General features: G+C 45.6%; 1 protein-coding gene across 5 annotated transcripts in view; it reads left to right on the top strand.

The window, feature by feature from the left end:
• The window catches only part of BAIAP2 (BAR/IMD domain containing adaptor protein 2), an 85,331-nt gene that overhangs the window by 24,558 nt on the left and 39,998 nt on the right, over nucleotides 1–20,775 (top strand). For all 5 annotated transcript variants that reach the window (XR_005588617.1, XM_039502412.1, XM_039502411.1 and 2 more), the window contains exons 4-6: nucleotides 14,868–14,929; nucleotides 15,749–15,820; nucleotides 16,588–16,725. Coding sequence is in view for 4 of the 5 variants with exons in the window: in XM_039502412.1 (XP_039358346.1) it covers nucleotides 14,868–14,929; nucleotides 15,749–15,820; nucleotides 16,588–16,725 (272 nt within the window). In the remaining variant the exon portion in view is untranslated. The remainder of the gene's footprint in view (nucleotides 1–14,867; nucleotides 14,930–15,748; nucleotides 15,821–16,587; nucleotides 16,726–20,775) is intronic.

Raw genomic sequence — 20,775 nt, 5'->3', positions numbered from 1 at the left:
AGCTGAGTTAGAACCGGAGCATGTAGGCGAGACCCACCAGGCAGTTGGGTTGGGATATTTTTGTTCTGAAGAATGCCAAGTCTGACACAGCCAAATGCCAAACTCTGCAGTCCTGTCTATCATCCAGATAGTTGGTTGCTTAACCTTTCCTCTCCAGAAATGGAAACGTTCTGGCTTTGTTAAATGACTCTGACCCCTTTATAAAAGTTAATGAGGAATATTATGAGGGTAGAGTCCATGTCTCAGATTTCCAGCCTGGTGTAACTTTTGTAGCATGAATGTGTGAGTGTAACGAGCTCTTTCCATTTTGACTGAGCCAGAAGTGGAAAAACTGCCATCGCACATTCTATTCCTTTAGTTCTGTGCAACCTTGCAGCCTGTCTTGAGAACCCAGGCTTATTTAATCCTCCTGGTGGTGTTTGTTCACTCCTCGGAGTTGAATCTTGTGGGTGTAATGAATGTTGTTTGTTTGAAATCTTTCTAATCCCCCTCAGGCCTCCACCCACCCACATTTAATTCCCTGCTCTCTGGTTCCTAGTCTAAAATCTGATTGTGGAGAAAGGATGATCTCAGGTAGTAACAGATGAAGGAATAAAAATCAAGCATTCTGGCTGTAATAGACTCTCTGGTTTGAGCATTTAAGTAGAAGTGCCTCTCTGGTGTCTGCTCTGATCAGAACTCCACGTCTAGACATGCCATCTCGTGGAGCGGGGAGGCTGAAAATCACCTCATTGCTCTTGATGCTCAGTAACAAACAGCAACTGATTTTGGAACTTTCTGTCTGCGGGCCCCAGAGAGGACCTTAAAGGTGCCTTGTACAGGGAAAAATTGTGTTTACCTTTTGTGTGCTTCTCTTCCTGATGCACAAAGAACATGACCAGTATTTCACTGCCTTCTTTCGATCTTTAAAATATCAGGAAAATAAGGGAAGACCAGACTTGAGCTGGAGGTCTATTTGGAGCTTTCTCTGCTCTTGACAGAAAGGGCCAGAGGTGCTGAAGCTGTACTAGGATCACTTCTCCCTCCTCTCTGGCAGATGTTTGTGTTTAAATAGCTATTAAGCTTTCTGCCGTGATCTCTCCTGGATGTCGTCACCACTTCGTTTGCAGTAGCGGCACAGGGTGCCTCTTGTGTTGTCTGTGTCTTAGAGTGGAAGCTTCTAGAGGCAGGGACATGTGCTGAGAACTGATATTCAATAAATATGGAAAGTGAAGAGACTCCCTTGTGAGGTAGGTACTTGGTGAGAGAGTGCATGAAGTAAGAAATTCCACAAATGTTTGTTTCCATTGACGCTGCAGATTAGGTGGGGTACTACCCAGAGAACAGGCAGACTTCTGCTCTGACTTGGTGTACTGTGAGGCTCTCCAGTGGTTTGTGTGGATCCTTGCTGAATAGCAGGGCAATACCTATTGTGCACAAAGCTGCTCTAGAGTTACTCTGAGCCCTTGTTAACGAGTTGTCGAGTGGGAGTTGCATATTTGCTATCTCACTGTATGCTGCCCTGAAAGGAAAACCACTTGTAGTCAGGCGTATTGTAAACGAAGCGTGTCTGTAGCTGCTGGTTGTGCTAGATTCTGAAGCATCATGACTTTGTGTTCACCCAAGTGTCTTTTTAGAGGATGGAGGAGAACTTAATTTAGGGTTTCAGAGCGGTAGCCGTGTTAGTCTGTATCAGCAAAAACAATGAGGAGTCTTTGTGGCACCTTAAAGGCTAAGAAATTTGTTAGTCTCTAAGTTGCCACAAGGACTCCTCATTGTTTTAATTTAAGGTGTTCAGGGTCTTTCCTAGGTGTGGGATGCTGCAGGTTGAGCAAGTATGCTCAGGTTGGGGTGGGGGTGGGGTGCAGCCCAGCCAGCAGTGGAACTATGGACTAGTTGCCTGATTCTCCTGGGAACTGAGGGTACAACTACACTGCCAAAAAACAAGAGTGAGCCTCAAAGCCTGGGTCAGTGGACTCGGGCTGTGGGGCTAAAAATAGCAGTGGAGACATTCCCACTCGGGCTGGAGCCTGGCCTCTGAGATCCTTGCCCAAGAGGCAGTCTGCTGCTGTTTTTAGCCCCACAGCGTGACCCGGGCTCTGAGCCTTTCTGCAGTGTAGACGTGCCCTCTCTCATGTCACTGAAATGTGACTTTCACACCCTTTCCCTGCTGGTTTCCTTTTAGTGTCCGTTGGCCTCTCTCGTTCCCTACACAGAAAAACTAGACCTGCGGCCATGGTGCGGACTCTCCCTTTGAGAAAGATTCATTGTGCTGCTTAACTAGGGTTGTGCAATGCCTTGCACAGTGGGTCCAGGTCTGTAACTAAGGCTTCTAGGCACTATGGCAACAAAGAATAAGATTCCGAGGCATCTCGGAGGAGCTGTGTACTGATTTCAGACAGGGGTTTGACATGGAGCGCTTGGATGAAGTGACTGGTCACTGTAGAGCCTGTTGGGTTTGGGCTTGGAACTGATGTTGTCTTTGGAAAGTGCTTCTGAAGACCTTTTTGTAAAATTTTACTGAAGCATCTAAGTGACTCGGTCACATAGACACTGGCCAAGGGATCACGCTTTCCAAAGTGCCTAGTGTGTTGCATACTGGGTCATGGTCAAGGCACAGCATATTCCTTCCCCCCTCTTCTTCCCCCCCCCCCTCCAAAACAAACCAAACATTTGTCTGGAGTTGCAAGCAGTTGTAGGCAGCTAGTGACTTCCCCTCTGCCCAATGTGCACTGGCATCATGGCATGGTGAGATTCCAACTAGACTTCACTGGGGAGCAGCGGAGCAAGTTCAGAAACCCCCTGCAGAGCAGTAATGATTCCCTATTCACAGGGCTCCTCTCAGATCAGTCAAGGCTGCTGCTGCAGGAACTTTCCCTGAAAGAGGAAGGAGAATAGGGTGGTTAATCTCTCAGTGCTGAGATGAAACTACCCTCTGATGGAGAACAATTTCCTTCCAGGATTTGCATCTGAAATACAGTTTGCCTGATGATCTAATTCTAACTGATGGCACCCCCATGTGAAAGCTCCGTTGTGGAGCTGTTTGTAATGTAAGTGGAGAAGACTAGACTTAAAAACCTTAAACTGCCCTTGTAAGGCAAGATTTAAAATACTCCCTTTAGAAATTGCAGATGGATGCATGATAAACACCTCTATGGCAAGGGTATGTTCTGCTTTGCTTTTATTGCATGCTGAGAAGGATTTCTGTAGTCTGATCTGCAGGAGAAAAGCCTGGTAAGGCTCTATGGCACATCCCTTAAGGAGAATCCCATCCCAGGACCAGAATCCATCCTGCCTGCATTCTAGCATGGACAATCGGATGGGTGTGTGTGCGCATCCACGCTCATTTAGGAACTGCAGTGTGGCCTCTTGGGGCTGGGGAAGTCAGGATATTACTTGATAAACTGGTTTTGATAGAATTGTTAACGTGAGGCGCGTTCTTCTTTGAGTGTAGAACCAGAGCATGCCCTGCCTCCTGTATGTACTGGTGTCTTTGGCCCAGATTGGAAGCTTTGTAGTACTGTGACGAATCCTCTGGGGCATTGTATTAATCTCTTAATTGGATTTGCAGTTCTCAGGTAGCAACTTCCTATGGCAGCAGAGAGATAGTTATAAACACTGTGAATGTTAAAGGTCGTTTGTCTGGGTAAGGCAGTTAATCTGGAAACAGATGTACAAGGGACCAGGGACTGCTGCTTACTGGAGCTGGCTAATGGTGTTTGCAATGCTCTGTGAACTGTTGTGTGCTGCTCAGTTGCTTAACACATCAGTTTACATTCTCCTGTGAGAGGGTTACAAAGGAAAACCCAAGCTGAATGTCCAGAAATATTGCCTAATGGCCAGGCCTGTCAGACTGTGAAATAGCCCCCCTATGGCGAGTCCTGTTAGCCGGTGGAGTAACCTCCCTGTGGAAGTAATGAAAGCCCCATTGCTTGAGTCATTTAACATGGGAGTGGGCAAAGCGCTGAATCAGATAACCCTCTGAACTGGCAGGAGAACGGACTCTCCGCACCTCTCCCATCTGTGATCCTGTTAAGAGCTAATCAGTCAGAGAAAGAAACTGCCCTGTACACATAGGAAGCCGTGCCCTGGTGTGCCTTAATGCTACAATTTCTCAGATTTAAAGTAACTGCCTTTGGGAATGGTGGGGACGTAGTAGGGAGTCTTTGTTTGAAATGTGGGGCTCATTGAGTGGAGAACGCTCTTCACAGCAGCTCTTTGGCCTCCCTTAAATCTTGATGGAGATGCAGCTGTGCCACTAGCCCCTGATGATTCAGAAAGCCGACTTGCTGACTCTGCTTCTCCTCCTGCACCCCCGATGGATGGCTGCTGTGCCTTTCTTCAGCCACTTGGCAAGAGACAAGCTGTGCATGTGTTCCTGGGAAACCCCGGTGAGCAAAGAGATGAATCGCTCAGGATAGCACATGGGAGTTTTAGCAGCTTGATTCTTGACTGTGAAGTCGAAATGAAATAGCAGACCTAGTGAGGATCTATTTTAGAGGGCTGTTGATTTGTTCAGTGTGAAGATGAAGAGCCTGCTCTGTATAGCAGCACACTCTGAACTACATGCAGTTTTGTTGTATGCATACCCCCTTGCCTGCTCTTCACATTTCACATGGGTAGTCTGTTTGTTTGTTTGTTTTCCTTCAGGTACAGAATGTAGCCAGCAAGTGTATTCTGTACCAGTCATTTCTGTAGCTTTATTTCACTGTCTGTAAAGTGTCTGTCTGGGATTTTGACTTTCATAGGCTAGGCTTTCTTTAATGCTTTTCTGTACACCATAACGTTGGTCAAAAGAATCGCCGTTAGCATGCCCATTTTGCTGATCATCAACTAGTGACTAAGCTGAGTACTAACATTAATTCAGTACAGTCCACTTAAAACATAACATCAGAACCTGCAGGAAATGGGTTTTCCTCTGTGAAATCAAAGATACCAAAATGCAACAAAAACCTTCTTCTTAAATTAATAACTGCCCCAACAATGGACTTTGTTTGGTCTCTGTATTGACTTTCACAGCCTCCAAAGTTTCTGTTGAAGTAGGAGCTACTATGCAAATAAACTTCTCCTGTTTTACATAACCAAAATATAGTTTTGTGAGACAGTGGAGTGCTGTTAAATGAACACCTGTTAAAAGAGCACATCATTTAGTGGTCATTTCTAGCCAGTCTCTGTAGCATGGTAGGAACCTCTCATTTTTAGTTACTCCTCCAATAGTAATGTCTTTAAAGAGACATCACCAGCCTGTTAAGTCTCCCAAACTTGCCTACCTTTGAAGGCAGAGGTCTCAGTATCCCTAAATCCCAAAGAGGCAGACTGTCCCTTTAACTGGGAATTGCTACAACCCACAGCCTAACAAATGAGTGACTCTCAATTAGCCGGTTTCTGCAATCCAATTAGTAACCTTGATAAGCCTGACAAAATTCAGATGGGGGCTCATTTTCTTTCTCTCTCCATTTTGGGTGGCGGAAGTGAGGGGGAGTGGGAAGGTTGCACTCTAAAAATTCTTATCACCTTCCAAACATCTGCTGGCATATGTGAAAACAAAAGACCTTGCAAAAAGGAAAGAAGATTTATTGACCCCTATAGAAATAATTCTGGAAATGAGACAGGCTGACTAGGGATTTCTTCACATGTGCTCTGTGGGATCCAGAATGTTTTGTTAGAAGTGTGTGCGTCAGAAAGGTGCGTAATGCATATCAAAGTCACTGTGTGCATAGTTGAATGGCTGGCCTCTCCTTGTCTCTTGACTGAATTAGCTTTTTCCAGCTATGCTATTTGACCAGATACAGATGAAAAAATAAAATACTCATGCGTAAATTGTGTGGTATGTTGAGATGGCCTGAGATTATTGGTGTTTAACAGGAAAGTCAATTTACCTCTCTTCCTTGGAACTCTTTTCTACTATTTGATGAGACTCTAATGGAAAGTTTAGAGAAATGTCTCTCTCTTCAGTTTGCTTACCTCTTGCATTTCTCAGCACTTTGCATATAGCTCAGGGGTTCTCAAACTGGGGGTCACAAGGTTATTACATGGGGGGTTGCGAGCTGCCAGCCTCCACCCCAAACCCCACTTTGCTCCAGCATTTATAAGGGTAACAAATATATTAGTGGTTTTTTAATTTATAAGGAGGGGTCGCACTCAGAGGCTTGCCATGTGAAAGAGGTCACCAATACAAAAGTGTGAGAACCACTGGTATAGCTAGAGTCCCTGTTTCTGTAACTTTCATACAAGAGAGGGTTTTTTAAGAGAGAAATGTGATTGCAAAACCACAAAAATGGTCATGGTAAACCTGGAGCTACTTGTACTTAATGTTTTACCGTAAACTAGCTTTCAAGATATTGTTGTCCCTTCAGATACGGGTGATTTGTTCTCACTTTTTTCCCCTGTGATAAAGCTGTTCATTGCCTTAGAGTAGATGGTTTCCCCCACCTGCCTTCTAGGGGAGACCTGCTCTGCAAGAGGCAGGCCTAGTCGTTCAGGGTTATGGATACTGCTAACAGATTCTGTGTCCTTTATGAAGAAGTCTACAGCTGCTACGACTCTAAACCAGCGCATATCAACAATTCTTGTTCCTCTGCCACATTTGGGCATTGGAGGTATTTGTTTCCTCTCCCTCTTCTCCCCTCCCCCCGCCCTTCATTGGGGTTACTGGTGCTCAAATGCAGAGGGTTCATGTAATTTCTTGCTGGCTGAATCTTTGCCATTGTAATGAGGTCTGTATATTGATGCCCTCCTGTGTCTGTTAATTAGTACTTTACCCTGAATATAGTCACTACCTCTCCCCTGTGTAAGCTTCCTGGGTAATTGGACATTAGAGATTTGCTGATGAATGCGGGGGGGAAGAATGCATGTGTTTGGAGGGGAGCAGCTACCTAAAAGAAAAGAGCTGACCCTTGATGCAGAATCTCTAACATATACGTAAAAATGCAGCTTGATAACTGCTTAGTTCCTGTAACTTTTTTTTAAATTAATGAGACTTTTGAGTTTGCTTTAAATACAGGGGGAAAGCACTTGACCTATTCTATGGCTTGTCTCTTCTTTAAATAAAGAAACTAGATCTTGTTAAACTTTCTGATAGTTGAAGCACAATAAATGATGGGGCCAGAATTGATCAACTGCAAAGATTTCTTCTGCTTTCCAGCACAGTCCCAGAGGGCTGGTGAGATGCTAATAGAACTCTGGCAAATGCTTGCTTGTTTTTAGCTGCAGGAAATAAATGGAGGCAAACAATTTCAAGAGGAAATGGTGTGTTTGTACCACACTTGTGCCAGGCACTGGGCTGGGTGACCCAAGAGGTTCCCATCCACCCCCTGCCCCAGCTGCAGATGTCTGTAGCTTGATCTTGTTCCCTGTTGCTTTTTAGAATGGATGGGGACAAAGTCAAGTCCTAGAATCGTGTTGCTTGGCTGAAGTTTCAATATTAAAACTAACATCTCCTTAACCTGGATCCCATCTGTACCATTTACTGCATTTTCATCAGCTTGAAGCTCAGATGTTAACGTTAAGAAATAAGATTGTAAAAACAATGGTTGTTTTCAACCTTGATTTCACACATCTCGCTGGTGTGGAGCACTTCGTTTCACCAAGTGCCTAATGTATCCTTGAGGATGGGCTGCATGAGAGCTATATGCAGTTAGTGATTCACTGGGGGCTATTGCATTCCATAAGAGTCCATGGAGCAGCTGTTCCTAAGCCTCTGCAGAACTGAGCTCCAGCTACCATTTCCTGGTATGCAAAGGGTACAAGTCTGACTTACTGGTGATATATCAGCCCCGTATGTTACACAGACACATGAAAGAGGGCTGGCTCTCCAGACAGCCACTCCCCCATCGTCCAAAACTTGAAAGAGTGGGAAGAGCTAGTTGTACTTCAATAGGGCCAGAATTTCACCCTGGAAGTCCAATGGCAAAACTCCTACTGACGTCAATGGGGCCAGGATTTCACCCCCGGTCATTAAACTTTCCTCAGTACCGCTCTGTACACAGCATAAGCAATGACTTTTTTCCCCCGAAGATGCCAAACAGCCTTATTCAACCAACGCCCAAAGTCCCTCCACACAAGCAGTGCTGAAATGAGCTGTTCTTTGGCCCCATTGGGGAAAACAAAAGCACAAGAGTCTCTTCATGGGCTTGTCTTGCTTCTCTAAGCACTAAAATTCTGGCTGCATAAGCTGTCCTACTTCTGAGGCACAGCCATTCATTCTCCTTAGATCTGAATGCCTTTTGCTTGACATCAAAGGATTTAGCTAAAGGCATCTAACCAGCCATTGAGAATCTGATTGATCTTCATCTAGGGTTTCAGGACACACAATCTTGAAATCCATTTGCTTTGCTAGTGTTACCAGTTTTATTTTTAGCTGTTTAAAATGCCTTTTTGTTTTTTACTCCCCTTGGTAGTATTCTAGCCTCCAGAGCTGCTCCCCATCCATGTTAACCATAACGACAGGCTACCTCCTGCACAAATAGGAAAACACGGGCTGTCTTATGGCCATGTCCTCCCAGCACTCCTTTCTGGTTCTGGTCCAGCTTCATCTTTAAGTTTTTACATATTTAAGACAGCTGAATTTCCCTGACTTCCTGCCATGCTGGCGACATAGAGGAAGGTAAGATTGGCTGCCCACAGGTGGGCCAAGAATCGCATTCCCCTTGGACTACCACAGCTGTGGTTTTCTTTACTCTGGGTGAGGCATGAAATAAAACTGCTGCCAAGTTGCTCATAGACAAGGATTACAAATATCCCCATACAAACCTGTTCCCCCTAGAATCCCGTTTGGTTTGCAGGTGGGTTTCAGTTGATCAAACTGCTGCCCAAATGCTGGGTTTCAGGCTTGTCTTTGGCCATAGGATGATCATCTTAGTGGTGGCTTTAAAAACAAGTATCATTCCTCTCCTGATACCTCTTGCTCTGTCGATGTTCCATTTAAGGTAGCGTTGGGTAATGAAGACCTAGTTTTGAAGTGGTACCCAATTTATTTAATTGCAGTCTTTTTTTTCTTTTTAATTAAAGTCAACTTTCTTCATCAGTTGCATGTGTCCTGTCTTCTGAACCAAACCAGGAGAGCCCTGGTGTGTAACTGGAACAGAGAAGGGTTGTTTATCAGCATTGTTAGTGTTCCACTTTGGTCAAGAGGTACCTACTCTGTATAGCATACTTGTAGCTATCTCCCTTCTACTGCATTTAGAATTGCTTTGTGATGCTTCGAAAAAGAGTTTATAATCAAGGAAACACTTTTTTGTGGTGTTTGTTGTTGTTTATCAGTGTATCCTGTCTTTAGTCTTAAGCTCTAGGTCAGCTGCTGTTTTTATCTTTGTGTATTCTACACTACAGAGGACAATTCGTATGTATGGGGTCCTCCAGCGTGGTCTCGGCATTCGTGGGGTACTCTGCATATGCATGTTATATGTTCAGGCTTCCCTGCTATCAGCAAGCACTTGACTTCGCTGCTTTATTTTTTTTAATGTGGTTTTGTTGTGGGAATAGGGTGACCCAGATAGCAAGTGTGAAAACTTGGAACACTTTCTCTCCCCCCCCCCCCACATTCCTCCCGGGGTGGTGTAGTTGCATATATAAGACACAGCCTGTAATATTGGGACATCTGGTTACCCTACCTATGTAGGAAGCCTGGTTAAAGTGGTTCTTACTTGTTCCTCTGAATGTCAAGAGGTTCACGGTCAGTTCAGTACTCTGGTAATGTCAATGCTAAATGAGTCTGGTGGGGGGGAGAATTGGCCTTATCTTCACTGCTAAAGAAGGTGGTGGTGGATTGTTTTGTTTACCACGGGTAACTAATGCCTGTGAGCTATCTTGAGGTGCGAAGACCAGGCCACTTGAGTTTTACTGTGAGGTAAGTTGCCCCAAATCCCCTCCAGAAGTTGCCCTCGGTAACTGCTCCTCAGGGTAAAACCAAAGTGCCTCATCTGGACTGTTTTTCCTCTGGATAACTCACATGCCTGAGTTACTCTAAGGTTAAAAAACCCCTTCTTTAGCAGTGAAGGCAAGGCCTTTGCTACTTTGACTGAACTGCAGGGGTGGCTGACCGCTGTTGGTTTGGCATGCGAACTCTGGGGCAGGAGCCAACGCTTAGCCCCAGTGGTAGAGGAGATCAGACTTCTATTGGCAGGAATCTTGCAACTCTAGTGAGTTAATGACAAACTATCTTTAGCCCATTGGCCCTTTGAACATGTTTGGTTGTTTCCCCAGCTCCAGCATGGCTTCTTGCTCCCATCACAAGGCAGGTTGCATCGGTTCATGGATTTTAGAACAAGTGGCAGCCTGGTTTGAGATTCTCTGTCCGACTGGACTTACTCCATGGTCTGATGCACTTAACCACTTGATTGAAATGTGTAATGGGTCTGTGCCTGGGGTGGGGGGAGAGGAAATGGTGGTGAAGACCATCCCCAGGCCTGGAAAACCTCAAGGTGAAACTTCTCCGCACAAAGGGAGGCGCAGCCCTGTGCTTATTGTTCCACCCGCTGTGAGGTTAGCATGCAAACGCTGGCTGATAGCAGCCCCAGAAAGCCATGTGAAACAACCTGTTGAGCGGTTTCTCCTTGGGTGTGGTGGGTTTAGAGCCTGGTAGACTCACAATGGTGCCTATAGTTCTCTGAAAATAGTCGTGAGTCAGATGTGGACTGAAATAGCAATTCCGGTTTGCTTTGTGTATCCAATCATTGTTTACATTCTTGGCAACCATGACATTGCCACTAGCTGACTCCGGGCTGGACTTAGAGGTGTGTTCGGAGGATATGACAGAGCCACAGAGTTCAACTCCCACTGCTGCCATGTGGCCCCAGGCAAGTTTTAGCCACTGGCTGCTTTTCCCCCTCAAGTGGGGGGTTGTTTGAGTTAATTAACGTGCATAAGTAATTGTGTAACCCACATGCTTTCCTCACTCCAAGTTCACTGCAAGGTGATGGTTGCGCTGGCGTTTCCATTACGAACAGAAACCCTGGACCTTTGCACATTTGTCACTCCAAGGGTCACTGGAATAACTCGTCCCTTTATGCAAAGCCCTGCACAACAGGGCACACATCTTGACCAGGGCCTTTGGATGCTAGCAGGGTATAAGCCATAAATCCTCCTCCTGAAATTCTCCACACTCTCAGCAGAGGAAGATGATGTGCTGTCATGTCCTGGATTAGTACGATGTTGCAGATTCTAATCCATGTCAGAGACCATTTTAAATGCTTAAATTTGAATTTCCTCTAGGTTTTATTCATGGATTTTTAACCCCTTCCTTGCTGCCGGGTCCTGTTTATCTTAGCAGCAGCTTTAAGATAAAATGACTTGGGTTGTGGCTTTTATAGACATGTATAGCTCAAGGTGAGCACTCTGAGCACACCAAGACATCCTACAGACCCGGAGAGGCTAGTTGAGGTTTAGAAGAGTGTTCTATCTGCTGCTAGCATCCCTGTGGCCATGCTGGAGGAAGCCTGGATTGGGGAGCTGCTGGAAATGGCTCGCATTCTGGTAGAATAAATCTCTAGCATGTTGCCCAGGTCTGTGGTGCTGCTGCTGTTGGGTGGGGAGAGCTGCTCATTTGTGCCACGTGTCCTGACTTTTCGCCAGTGCTCTGGGGGCGTTGGTCTGGCAAGGGGCAAAGAGTTTGATGTGGAAAGGAAACTGTAAACCAAGATTTCAAATCTTTGCCAGGAGAAGTCTCTGGGATCGGGTTTAAAGTGCGTGTCTTGAGAGGTCCGGGGGGTGGTGGTGGAGGGGATTTACCTCTCCCTCTAGTGCTTGGGATGGGCCCGTTCATCTTTCTGAACTAGGCTGCAAACTTCTTGGAGCAGAGACCGTTCTCACTGGTTCTTTAAAAGGCTGGTGCTTGACTGAATGGTTGTACACCCTCTTTATGAGAACATCAGCCCTTGCACAATGCAGCAAAAGGCGTGGTGTAAGCCAGACCATCCCAAGTTCCACTCATGAGTCTGACGTGAACTCTTCCTCCTGTGATGTTGGCGATGTCACCTAGCCTGCCTGGCTCCCTGTGAAATGGAGGAGGTGGTGTGAGGATTAGTGTTAGCAGAGTGCTTTGAAGATAAAAATACACGTGGAAGAAATCACAGCTGAGTTATAACATTGCATCATTTTTCTTCTCCTTGCTACAGAGCGAACCATGTGCTTCCCACATTTAACTTTCACCTCTCAACCGGAGAGCAATTTCCTGTAGATTTTGTAGTGTTAACCTTTTGCCCAGACCTTTAGTTTCATGCTTGAAAGGGTTCATTGCAGAGATTTGTGATGGTAACAGCTGACCGTGAGAGCATTAAAGGTTGCTTAGCTTCTTATTGAACTTTTACACTGCTCTGCAAGGTGCCTTGTGGTGAGGCTGTGCAATTCCGTGTGTTCTCTAGGTTCTGATTCTTACATCTACCTGTGGAGGAGAGCATAGGCTGAGATGACTCAGAACCAGGTTCTAGACAAGCTTCCTCTCCCCAAAACACCAGAGTCCTGTGAAGCTTCAAATGGGGGAATTCAAACTGGGCTTCCTCTCCTGCCCACTCCCCCAATCCAGTTCAGCTGTCCCTGCGGTTTTGCTTAATGCCTCTCGGTGCATCAGCATTGGATGTGTGCTTTGCCACCTTCCAAAGGTGCAGTTTTATAAATAATCCCTACCCTATCAAGCCATAAGTAGATAAGATTGTTACCCACCAACTACTTGATGATGATAACATAAGGGATTGGGTCTCAGTGGTGGTAATTTTTTAATGTTGGGGAAAATGCTTTGAGAGGAAGGGCAAATAAATTCAGCCCACAAAAGCAAGGCCTGCCTGCCTCCCCCCACCCCAGTTCATGTTGCTGCCCACCATGGTACAATATGCAACATGCATGGGTCTCAGCCCCCCGTCAAGCCTAGACCCAGTCCAGTGGCTGGGCAGAGTGGTAGCCGTAATTCCATAATTGCAGCCTGTTGTGGGTTTGTCAGGGGTGTGACTTAAACACTTATGGGGTTCTTAGCCCCTTTTTTAGCATATTTAATTTGGGCACCTGTGTTGCCCGTGAGATGAGATTGTGCCTGCTTTTCCCACCCTGACATTGCTGCTTTGGCATTACTGAGCTGTCTGCGGTTGGTCCTGTACACGGCAGGGCGTGCTGCTGCCAGTCATTGCACCGGGAGCTCAGAGCTGCTCTGCAGGGAATGATCTCTAGTGAGGACGCTTTGTTTTTGTTACATTCCCTTTAATAGATGCTTGCAGCCTGGCTGCGAGGTGCTGAGCAGAGCAGAGCAGAATTAACCAATGCTGCGTAAAAGACTCAATCGGCCTGCGAGGTTACTTAGAACATCAGTTGTTGCCATGTGCGATTCCCAGCCCAGTGTATTGGGAGGGGGGTTTAATCCCGAAAGAGCTGTTTGGCAGCCCTGACTGTCAGCAGTGTGTCTTGGGTAGGGCAAGGTAATGGCCAGGGCGAGTTCAGGGGGACGCTGACACTTGCCCTGTAAAATACAAGAGGCTGGAAGTGCAGAGAACTCCTGTCGGAGGAGGAGAGACTCAATTCGCCTGCGTTCAGGTCCCCACTGAGCTGCCACTGCCAAGCTGTGGGAGAGCCCAGAGTGGCCGTCCTGGCCTCGGAAGCAGGAAGGGGCTGAAGAAGGGTGAAAGCTGAAAAGAAGAGTAAAATAGTTCCTAACGGCATCGCTCCTCCGGTTCAAAATGGCTGTGCTTGCTGTAAGAAATGCAAGGCTGAGCTGGGATTAGCTGCTGTAACTATGGCTACTGTTCCTGCACTCGGGGTTTTTTTTCCTCCAAGTTTTTCCTTGACGGTAGCTGTGCCACCTTTGCATCGTGGGGCTTTGAGCAGCCTCTCCAGGCCCATTACGTAGGCTCTTACTTGCTGCCCTGGATGCTGCTGGATTTCTGTGAATTGGTATTTTTGTTCCCATAGGGTACGTTCCTTTGACCAGACCTAATCTGCTTCTAGGACTGAAGAAACTCCCCTCCTCAAATTACATCTGCTCCATATTTTTGTTATAGTAGAGACTGGCTCTCACAGGTGTTCCTTTTATTCTGTCGCTAAGGTGTCCACGGGGGCTGGCATATTGCCTCTTATCCTGAGGGATCTCTGAGTACTTCAAAAAATCCATGCCTTGGCTATAGAAAGGAGGGAGTGGGTTACTCCCCACTGCAATGCATTCTGTGCCGGGGGAGAATGCAGCAGCCATTCTGTCACCCCTGCTGTATGCTCCAGTCTTTGAAAGCGAGGAAGTTCCCTGTTGAACTACACTGGGGAGGAAAGGGATGCGGAATAGAATGATCCAGTCTGGACTTTGGCCAGGACACCAGGGCTAATGACCATACACCTGGAGTAAGTGTCAAGGGGATCCCTTAATGACCACGAGTGGTGGGGATCTCTGTATCATGAAGCTAAACCTTCAACTTCACAGCACCCTCTAGTGCCATGCTGGGGAACAGGTTCAGTGCTGACTCGGGAATAGGATTGTACTAGTGTGCATGTGCTCGTAGTGCTGGCTGTAGCAAGCAGAACTATGCTTCCAGTGTGGTGAGACTCTTCCGGTATGGACAGTTCACACTTATGCAGGGTTCCAGGGTCCTCTGCTCATGCTGCTGCTGCTTCCTTTTTTCCCTCCTTTTATTGCGTTGCATAATCAGAAGAGGCAGCATGTAGGTTTCCAAACCACCTAGCTCAACATCTGCATGTTTGAGACTTAAATGAGCATCTGATGTAAACATGCTCCATGGATGCCCAAGAGCACTGAGCTTATTCTGTAAACTCAAACTGCAAAGCACTTAATCTGATCTCTCATTCCTTCAATCTTGTTGATGCAAATGCCCCCATCCTTCCCAGCTGCATCGGTGTGCATGATGTCGTCTGGAAAGAGCTGAGTGTCTTTAAAACCCTCCTTCTGTTTCTTGTCTTTCTAGGGGATGTTCTCTTCCAGATGGCAGAAGTTCACAGACAGATTCAAAATCAGTTGGAAGAGATGGTAAGTACTGTACAGCTTGCAGACGTGTTCTCTAGAGGAGTCTGGATGCGCCAAAGACATAGGGGAACAGCAGGAAGCTTTTGGACCAACAGGGGTCTCAGCAATTTGTTGGCCTTTAGCTGCATTTTAGTGTGGAAATGCAACCACAGTACTGCACAGAGGGGATGCATGAAATAATTGCCAAGCGTTTAGCTATGAGTAGAAATCTCACTTAGCAAACCTGGACTGAATAAAAGAATAAATTGTGCAGGGAGGATCAAAAAACACTAGGATGTCTAGAGAGCACTTGTGCAAGTGGTATTGTCTGGACAAAAGAGCCGCTATTCAACAAATCTACTTCACGCAGAGCCAGTTAGCATCAAAGTCCTCCAGCGCTGTGACCAGGGAACAAAATGGGCTTCAGTTTCTTATCCACATAGACTGACTTTATCTAAAACTAGGTTGTTATCCTGCTGATGTCCAGCCTCTCCTACTGGGTCTCTCTCCATATGGGCTTCCATCTGTTTCTCTCAGGCCATCAGCCTCTCTTCCTTTATGTAGCCAATTATATACCTGTCTTCCCATATCCAATTGGCTGCCCTAATGTTAATGTGCCTCTTTCTGTGGTGTATCCACTGTCTGTCTATCTTCACGCTCTGTGTTGTTTCATCCACTGCTCTCCATCAGCTCGTTGTTGCCTGCATGCATTCTGCTTTGCAGACAGCCCCTCGTCTCTTCCTCACAAAACTGTCTCTGCATCGCACACTCGTGCTCTTTGTATTTGGATTCAAGGCCAGGTCGGTGTTTGCTAGAATATGTACTTTGTTTTTTGTCTTCAAGCTGAAGTCTTTTCACAATGAGCTACTGACACAACTGGAGCAGAAAGTAGAACTGGATTCCAGGTATCTAAGTGTAAGTAAATCAGAACTTTTTATTTTAATGTATTAAACACGAGCATGTTCCCAGCTCTTCTTTTGACTCTTTGCTGCTGCCTTCTCCACCAGCATTCCAAGCTTGCCCTAGTCAATATGGGGGTGCAAGTGTTCCACCTTGACTCTGCTCGTTTGGGATCCCATTACCTTCATGAAATCCTGAATACAGTTGTGGGAGTTAAAGACCAGCCTCTCACCATGTTGCAGATTTTTAGCAAAAAATACTCTGGTGCTCTAAAACCTGTGGGCTCCAACCATCTCAACCCTGTGATGGCCACACTTAACCTTTTCTGTTTAATCTGCGTGAACTGATACTAATTATGAATGACTATTTGCATTGTGGTAGTGTCCAGAATATGCTAGGTGCTTTCCAGTCATCCTGCGCTCCCAGCTGTAAGGAGCATGCAGTCTAACTCTCATTGCTGCTAGTGATAGCTGTTTTTAAAGAGGAGAGTGATCCTTTTTCTTAATTTGGTAGTCCACCGTGAAACCACCAATGTGCTGATGTTTCTGCTTTCTGGGTCATTGGGAATCTGGTGTCCCCTCATCTCCCAGAGGAGGATGGCTGCACAGTTGCCTTTTAAACATGCAAGTGTTCTAAAACATGCCTCTTGCATCAGGAACGCGGCTGTGGAAGCCTTAGCTACAAGGAGAATGTAAACCGTGCTCATTAGGAGCAGAAAACCTCTGCTAATCTGCTGAGCCATTGTTTCAGCTGTTCAGAGCTTCCCCCTGTTTTATATTCAGGCTGCATTGAAGAAATACCAGACTGAGCAAAGGAGCAAAGGGGACGCGCTAGAGAAGTGCCAGGCAGAGCTGAAAAAACTTCGGAAGAAGAGCCAAGGGAGCAAAAACCCTCAGAAGTACTCGGACAAGGAGCTGCAGGTAGGACTCCTGGCTGGTAGGCTGCTGTCAATACCCTCCGTGGGACTGACTGAAATGGGCCTTAGTGAGTACTCCGTTGGCTGCTAAGTTCCTAGGATCATAGAAATGTGGGGCTGGAAGGGACCTTTGAAGTCATCTAGTCCAGTTGCCTGTATACTGAGTCTGGTGTACCTAGACCATACCTGACAGGAGTTTGTCCAACTTGTTCTTAAAGTGATGGGGATTCCACAACCTCCCTTGAAAGCCTATTACGGAGCTTAGCTTTCTTCATGATTAGAAAGTTTTCCCTAACGTTTAACCTAAATCTCCCTTGCTGCAGATTAAGCCCATTCCTACTTGTCCTGCCTTCAGTGGACAAGGACATATATGAAGACTGTAATCAAATATCTTCCCTCCCACCCCCCAGTCATCTTTTCTTAAGACTAAACATGCCCATTTTTGTAACCTGGCCTCATAGATCCAGTTTTCTAAACCTTTTTTTCACTTCTGTTGCTCTCCTCCGAACTATCTCCAATTTGTCCATCTTTCTTAAAGCATGGTACCCTGAACTAGACACAGTACTGCAGCTGAGGCCTCCCAGTGCTGGTACAGCAGGACAGTTACCTCGTGTGTCTTACAAATGGCCCTCTGGTTAATACACCCCAGAATATTAGCCTTTTTCACAACTCCCTCACACTGGTGACTCCTATTCAATTTGTGATCCACTTTAACTCCCAGATCCTTTCTGCAGTACTATCACCTAGCCAGTTGTTCCCCATTTTGTAGTTGTGCATTTGATTTTTTTTCTTAAGTGTAGAACTTTTGTACTTTATTGAATTTCATCTTGTTAATTTCAGATCAATTCTCTTGTGTTCCTCCCCTCTTGTTAATACTTGTTCTGAATATCTGGTCACAATTAACGCTGACGCAAATCAGGCATTAAATACTTCAGCCTCCTTGATGTCATCCATGTGTAACTCTCTTCTTCCTCGCTAGGTAGAGAACCAACAATCCCCTTTGGCTTTCTCTTGCTCCTAACATATTTGTAGACCCTCTTCATATTGCCTTGTGTGCCTTGCTAGGTGTAACTCCTCTTGTACCTTAGCCTTTCTGGTTTTATCCCTATATGCTTGTGCTGTTCTTTTGTACTCCTCCTCCTTAGCAATTGGTCCATGTTTCCACTTATAGGGGTTCCTTTTTGACTCTTCAGATCATTTAAAGAGCCCCTGCTGGAACCATATTGGCCTCTTACTATTCTTACCCTAGATAGGCTGTTATTTTGCCGTTCATGCATCACTTCCCAGAGGCAGCCCCAATGTGGAAACACCTTAGATAATGGCTGCTTGTTTTCCTATCACCATGAACTGAGCACCCTTAGGAAGAGAAGGAGGGAGCATGGTCCAGAAGATAGAACATGGGACTGGAAACTGGAAGACCTGGCTGTTCAGTTGGTCATTAGATCCTGGGCAAATCACTTCACCTTTCTCTGCTCTCTCTAAACCGGTGAATGATATTCAGTTTTGCAAAGCGCTTTGAGATCTACTGATGAAAAGCATTGAATAAGAGTCAGCAGTCGGGCTCATTGGGCAGACACAAGCCAGTTTCACAGCCAGTGGCAAACAATGGAATCCTTTGGCCAGCATCCCATCCAACCGCCTTTGACTGCTCTAACCTGATGGGATCAGATACCCGTTCTGCAGCAGGGTGAATTGGAAGTAGCCTTTCAATCTGAGATTGAGCAAAACATGAACCCATGACCTTCAGGACTATAGTCAAGCACCTTAACCATTCAGCCAGAGTATTAATTAATTCTGTCTCCTTGAATTGATTGAGATTGACTCTTCTCTTATCAGTGTGAGACCCAAGAAATAAAATTTTCATCCTAGTGAATTTCCATTGTCAGACAATCTCACTCTGGATCTTTCTGCTGAAATATTTTCTGTAGCCTCCTGGCTTTAAATTCCTATCCATTTCTCCCCCTCCACTCCCTTGGTACGACAGCTTGTACATGCTGGAGGCGTTTTTTCATTAGACAGCAAAAAACTTATCTAAATAGTGACTTTTGATTCAAGCGTACTTGAAAACTGCATACCCTTTTCAAATCAGATTTTGATTGCACCCTCCTGAGACTGCTGTATTTGAGTCCCTAGGCAGAGAGACTCTCTCTCCTCTCCCCAAGACACAAACTGCTGTGCACTGCTGTTCTTGAGAGAAGTGTGGGGTTTTTTTAATAGGCACATTTTAAGAGGCTAAAGCTTCAGGATTTCCAGGCAGAGATAAATGGGGATATTTCATTTCGATGTATCCCACAAAGAGTTCTGAGAAGGCATTGCTGACACATGCAGAGCATCAGGAATTACTCTCCTGGGTACAGTTGCAGTAAAAGATCTGCAGCATGCCCGTGGCTGGCCCAGGTGAGCTGACTTAAGTTTGGGCTGGAGGAGGGATAGGCTAAACAGTGCAGGGTAGACACTTGGGCTGGAGTCTGGGTTCTGAGACCCACCTTCCTCACAGGGTTTCAGAGTCGAAGCTCCAGCTCAAGACCAAACGTGTCTGCTGCAATTTTTAGTCCCAGAGCCTGAGCCCTGCTAGCCTGAGTCAATCAACCCCGACTCTGAGACTTGGTGCTATGAGGTTTAAATTGCACCTTCTATTGACCTCAATGGACATCGAACCTGGATTGTGGCACAAGGTATATTGAGGGGGTGGTGTGGTCAGGGGGTTAATGACTGTATTCATAGCATGAGTTGATCTCTTGTGGAAATCACTGACCTACGATTCAAGCCTCACCTGCAACACATCTGGGAGCAGTGCAAGTTTAAGCAAGCAATTAATACATAGATCTGTAAATGCCTTCTGACTTAAAATGCTCTTTCTGCTTGTCTCTCTCTGTTAATTCTAGCCATGGCTATGGAGTAAATACAGTGTCGATGGCACATTCCTGTTAGGCAAAATTAACCCACAGGCCAGATGACTTGCTAGCTCCTGTCTCTTATGCAAAACTTTCAGCAGCCGTGTTGCCCCTGGGATCAGAGTTAACCAAAGGTTATTTTGAATGAGGTCATACTTCCTAAATGTTTTCTTTTTATCTAAGCTAACTTAAACGTAGGTGACAGTCCTCAGCCTGGGTTTATTGAAGTTCTTTGTACCAAAAAGCAGATGTGAAGTACTTACCAGCTAATTAGAATGAAGGTTATATAGGGGAGACTATGCTTTTTAATTGTACTAAAACTCAGTGAGGGAGTTATTCTGTTAGCAGCATGGAGCAGAAAGATCACTGAAGGGAAAAACTGGAAGTGTTTATCAGCATTCTTATCTCAAGCTTCTGGAAATAAATCTTGTGCTTGTTTAAAATGCTGTGTATTGAATTTTTACTAATCTGTCCTGAGGAATCATTTATCCAGTGGCGTTTTGATAGTGGGGATTCTGAGAGCCATTTAACAAAACTGTGAACCCTGTATGTGTTGGAAACCACTTCAAGCCCAGGTGTGCTGCCACACCCCCAGCACCCTGAGTTCTAGCATGTGTTCTTGTATCCCCCTGAGGTTGTTTAAGAAGCTAATTTTAAAAGCCAATCTAAAGTGTTTTGGGACAGTAAAACATTCAGAGAAGTAAGGCTTATCCTGTTTGAAGACTTGAGCACATGAACTCTTAATTTAAAGATTTTTAAATTACTTCTGAATATCTGCTTCCTTGCAACATCTCTTAATTGCCAGCTGAAAGAGAAGGAATGGTAGACCAGTGGGCAAGGATCTCTTTAGATGCAGAAAAACACAAGGCACCAAGATTGGCAATTAGCTCTCACTTGCTCACGAATGTTGCCCGTATGGACAAAACTAAAATCCTGCCAGTGCTCCTTTATCTCCCATGAGTCATCTAAGCACCTAGGGACTGCATTGTCCTTATTTTTTTCAGGGATTCCCCCCACCTATACTGTACACCTCCAAGTTAGCTAATGAATTCTCCCCTTCTCCTCCTCCATCTGCACCTCTCAGCCATACAAGAGAGAGGGTCTGTTAACTGAGCCTTTGATGTTCTTGACACAAAGTAGCAGAGTGGGTTAGTTCTATT

Source organism: Mauremys reevesii, linkage group 15 (assembly GCF_016161935.1).
Source record: "Mauremys reevesii isolate NIE-2019 linkage group 15, ASM1616193v1, whole genome shotgun sequence".
NCBI classification, from domain to species: domain Eukaryota; kingdom Metazoa; phylum Chordata; order Testudines; family Geoemydidae; genus Mauremys; species Mauremys reevesii.
Note: the sequence above shows the minus strand (reverse complement) of the source record. Positions and strands in the feature narration are given on the sequence as shown.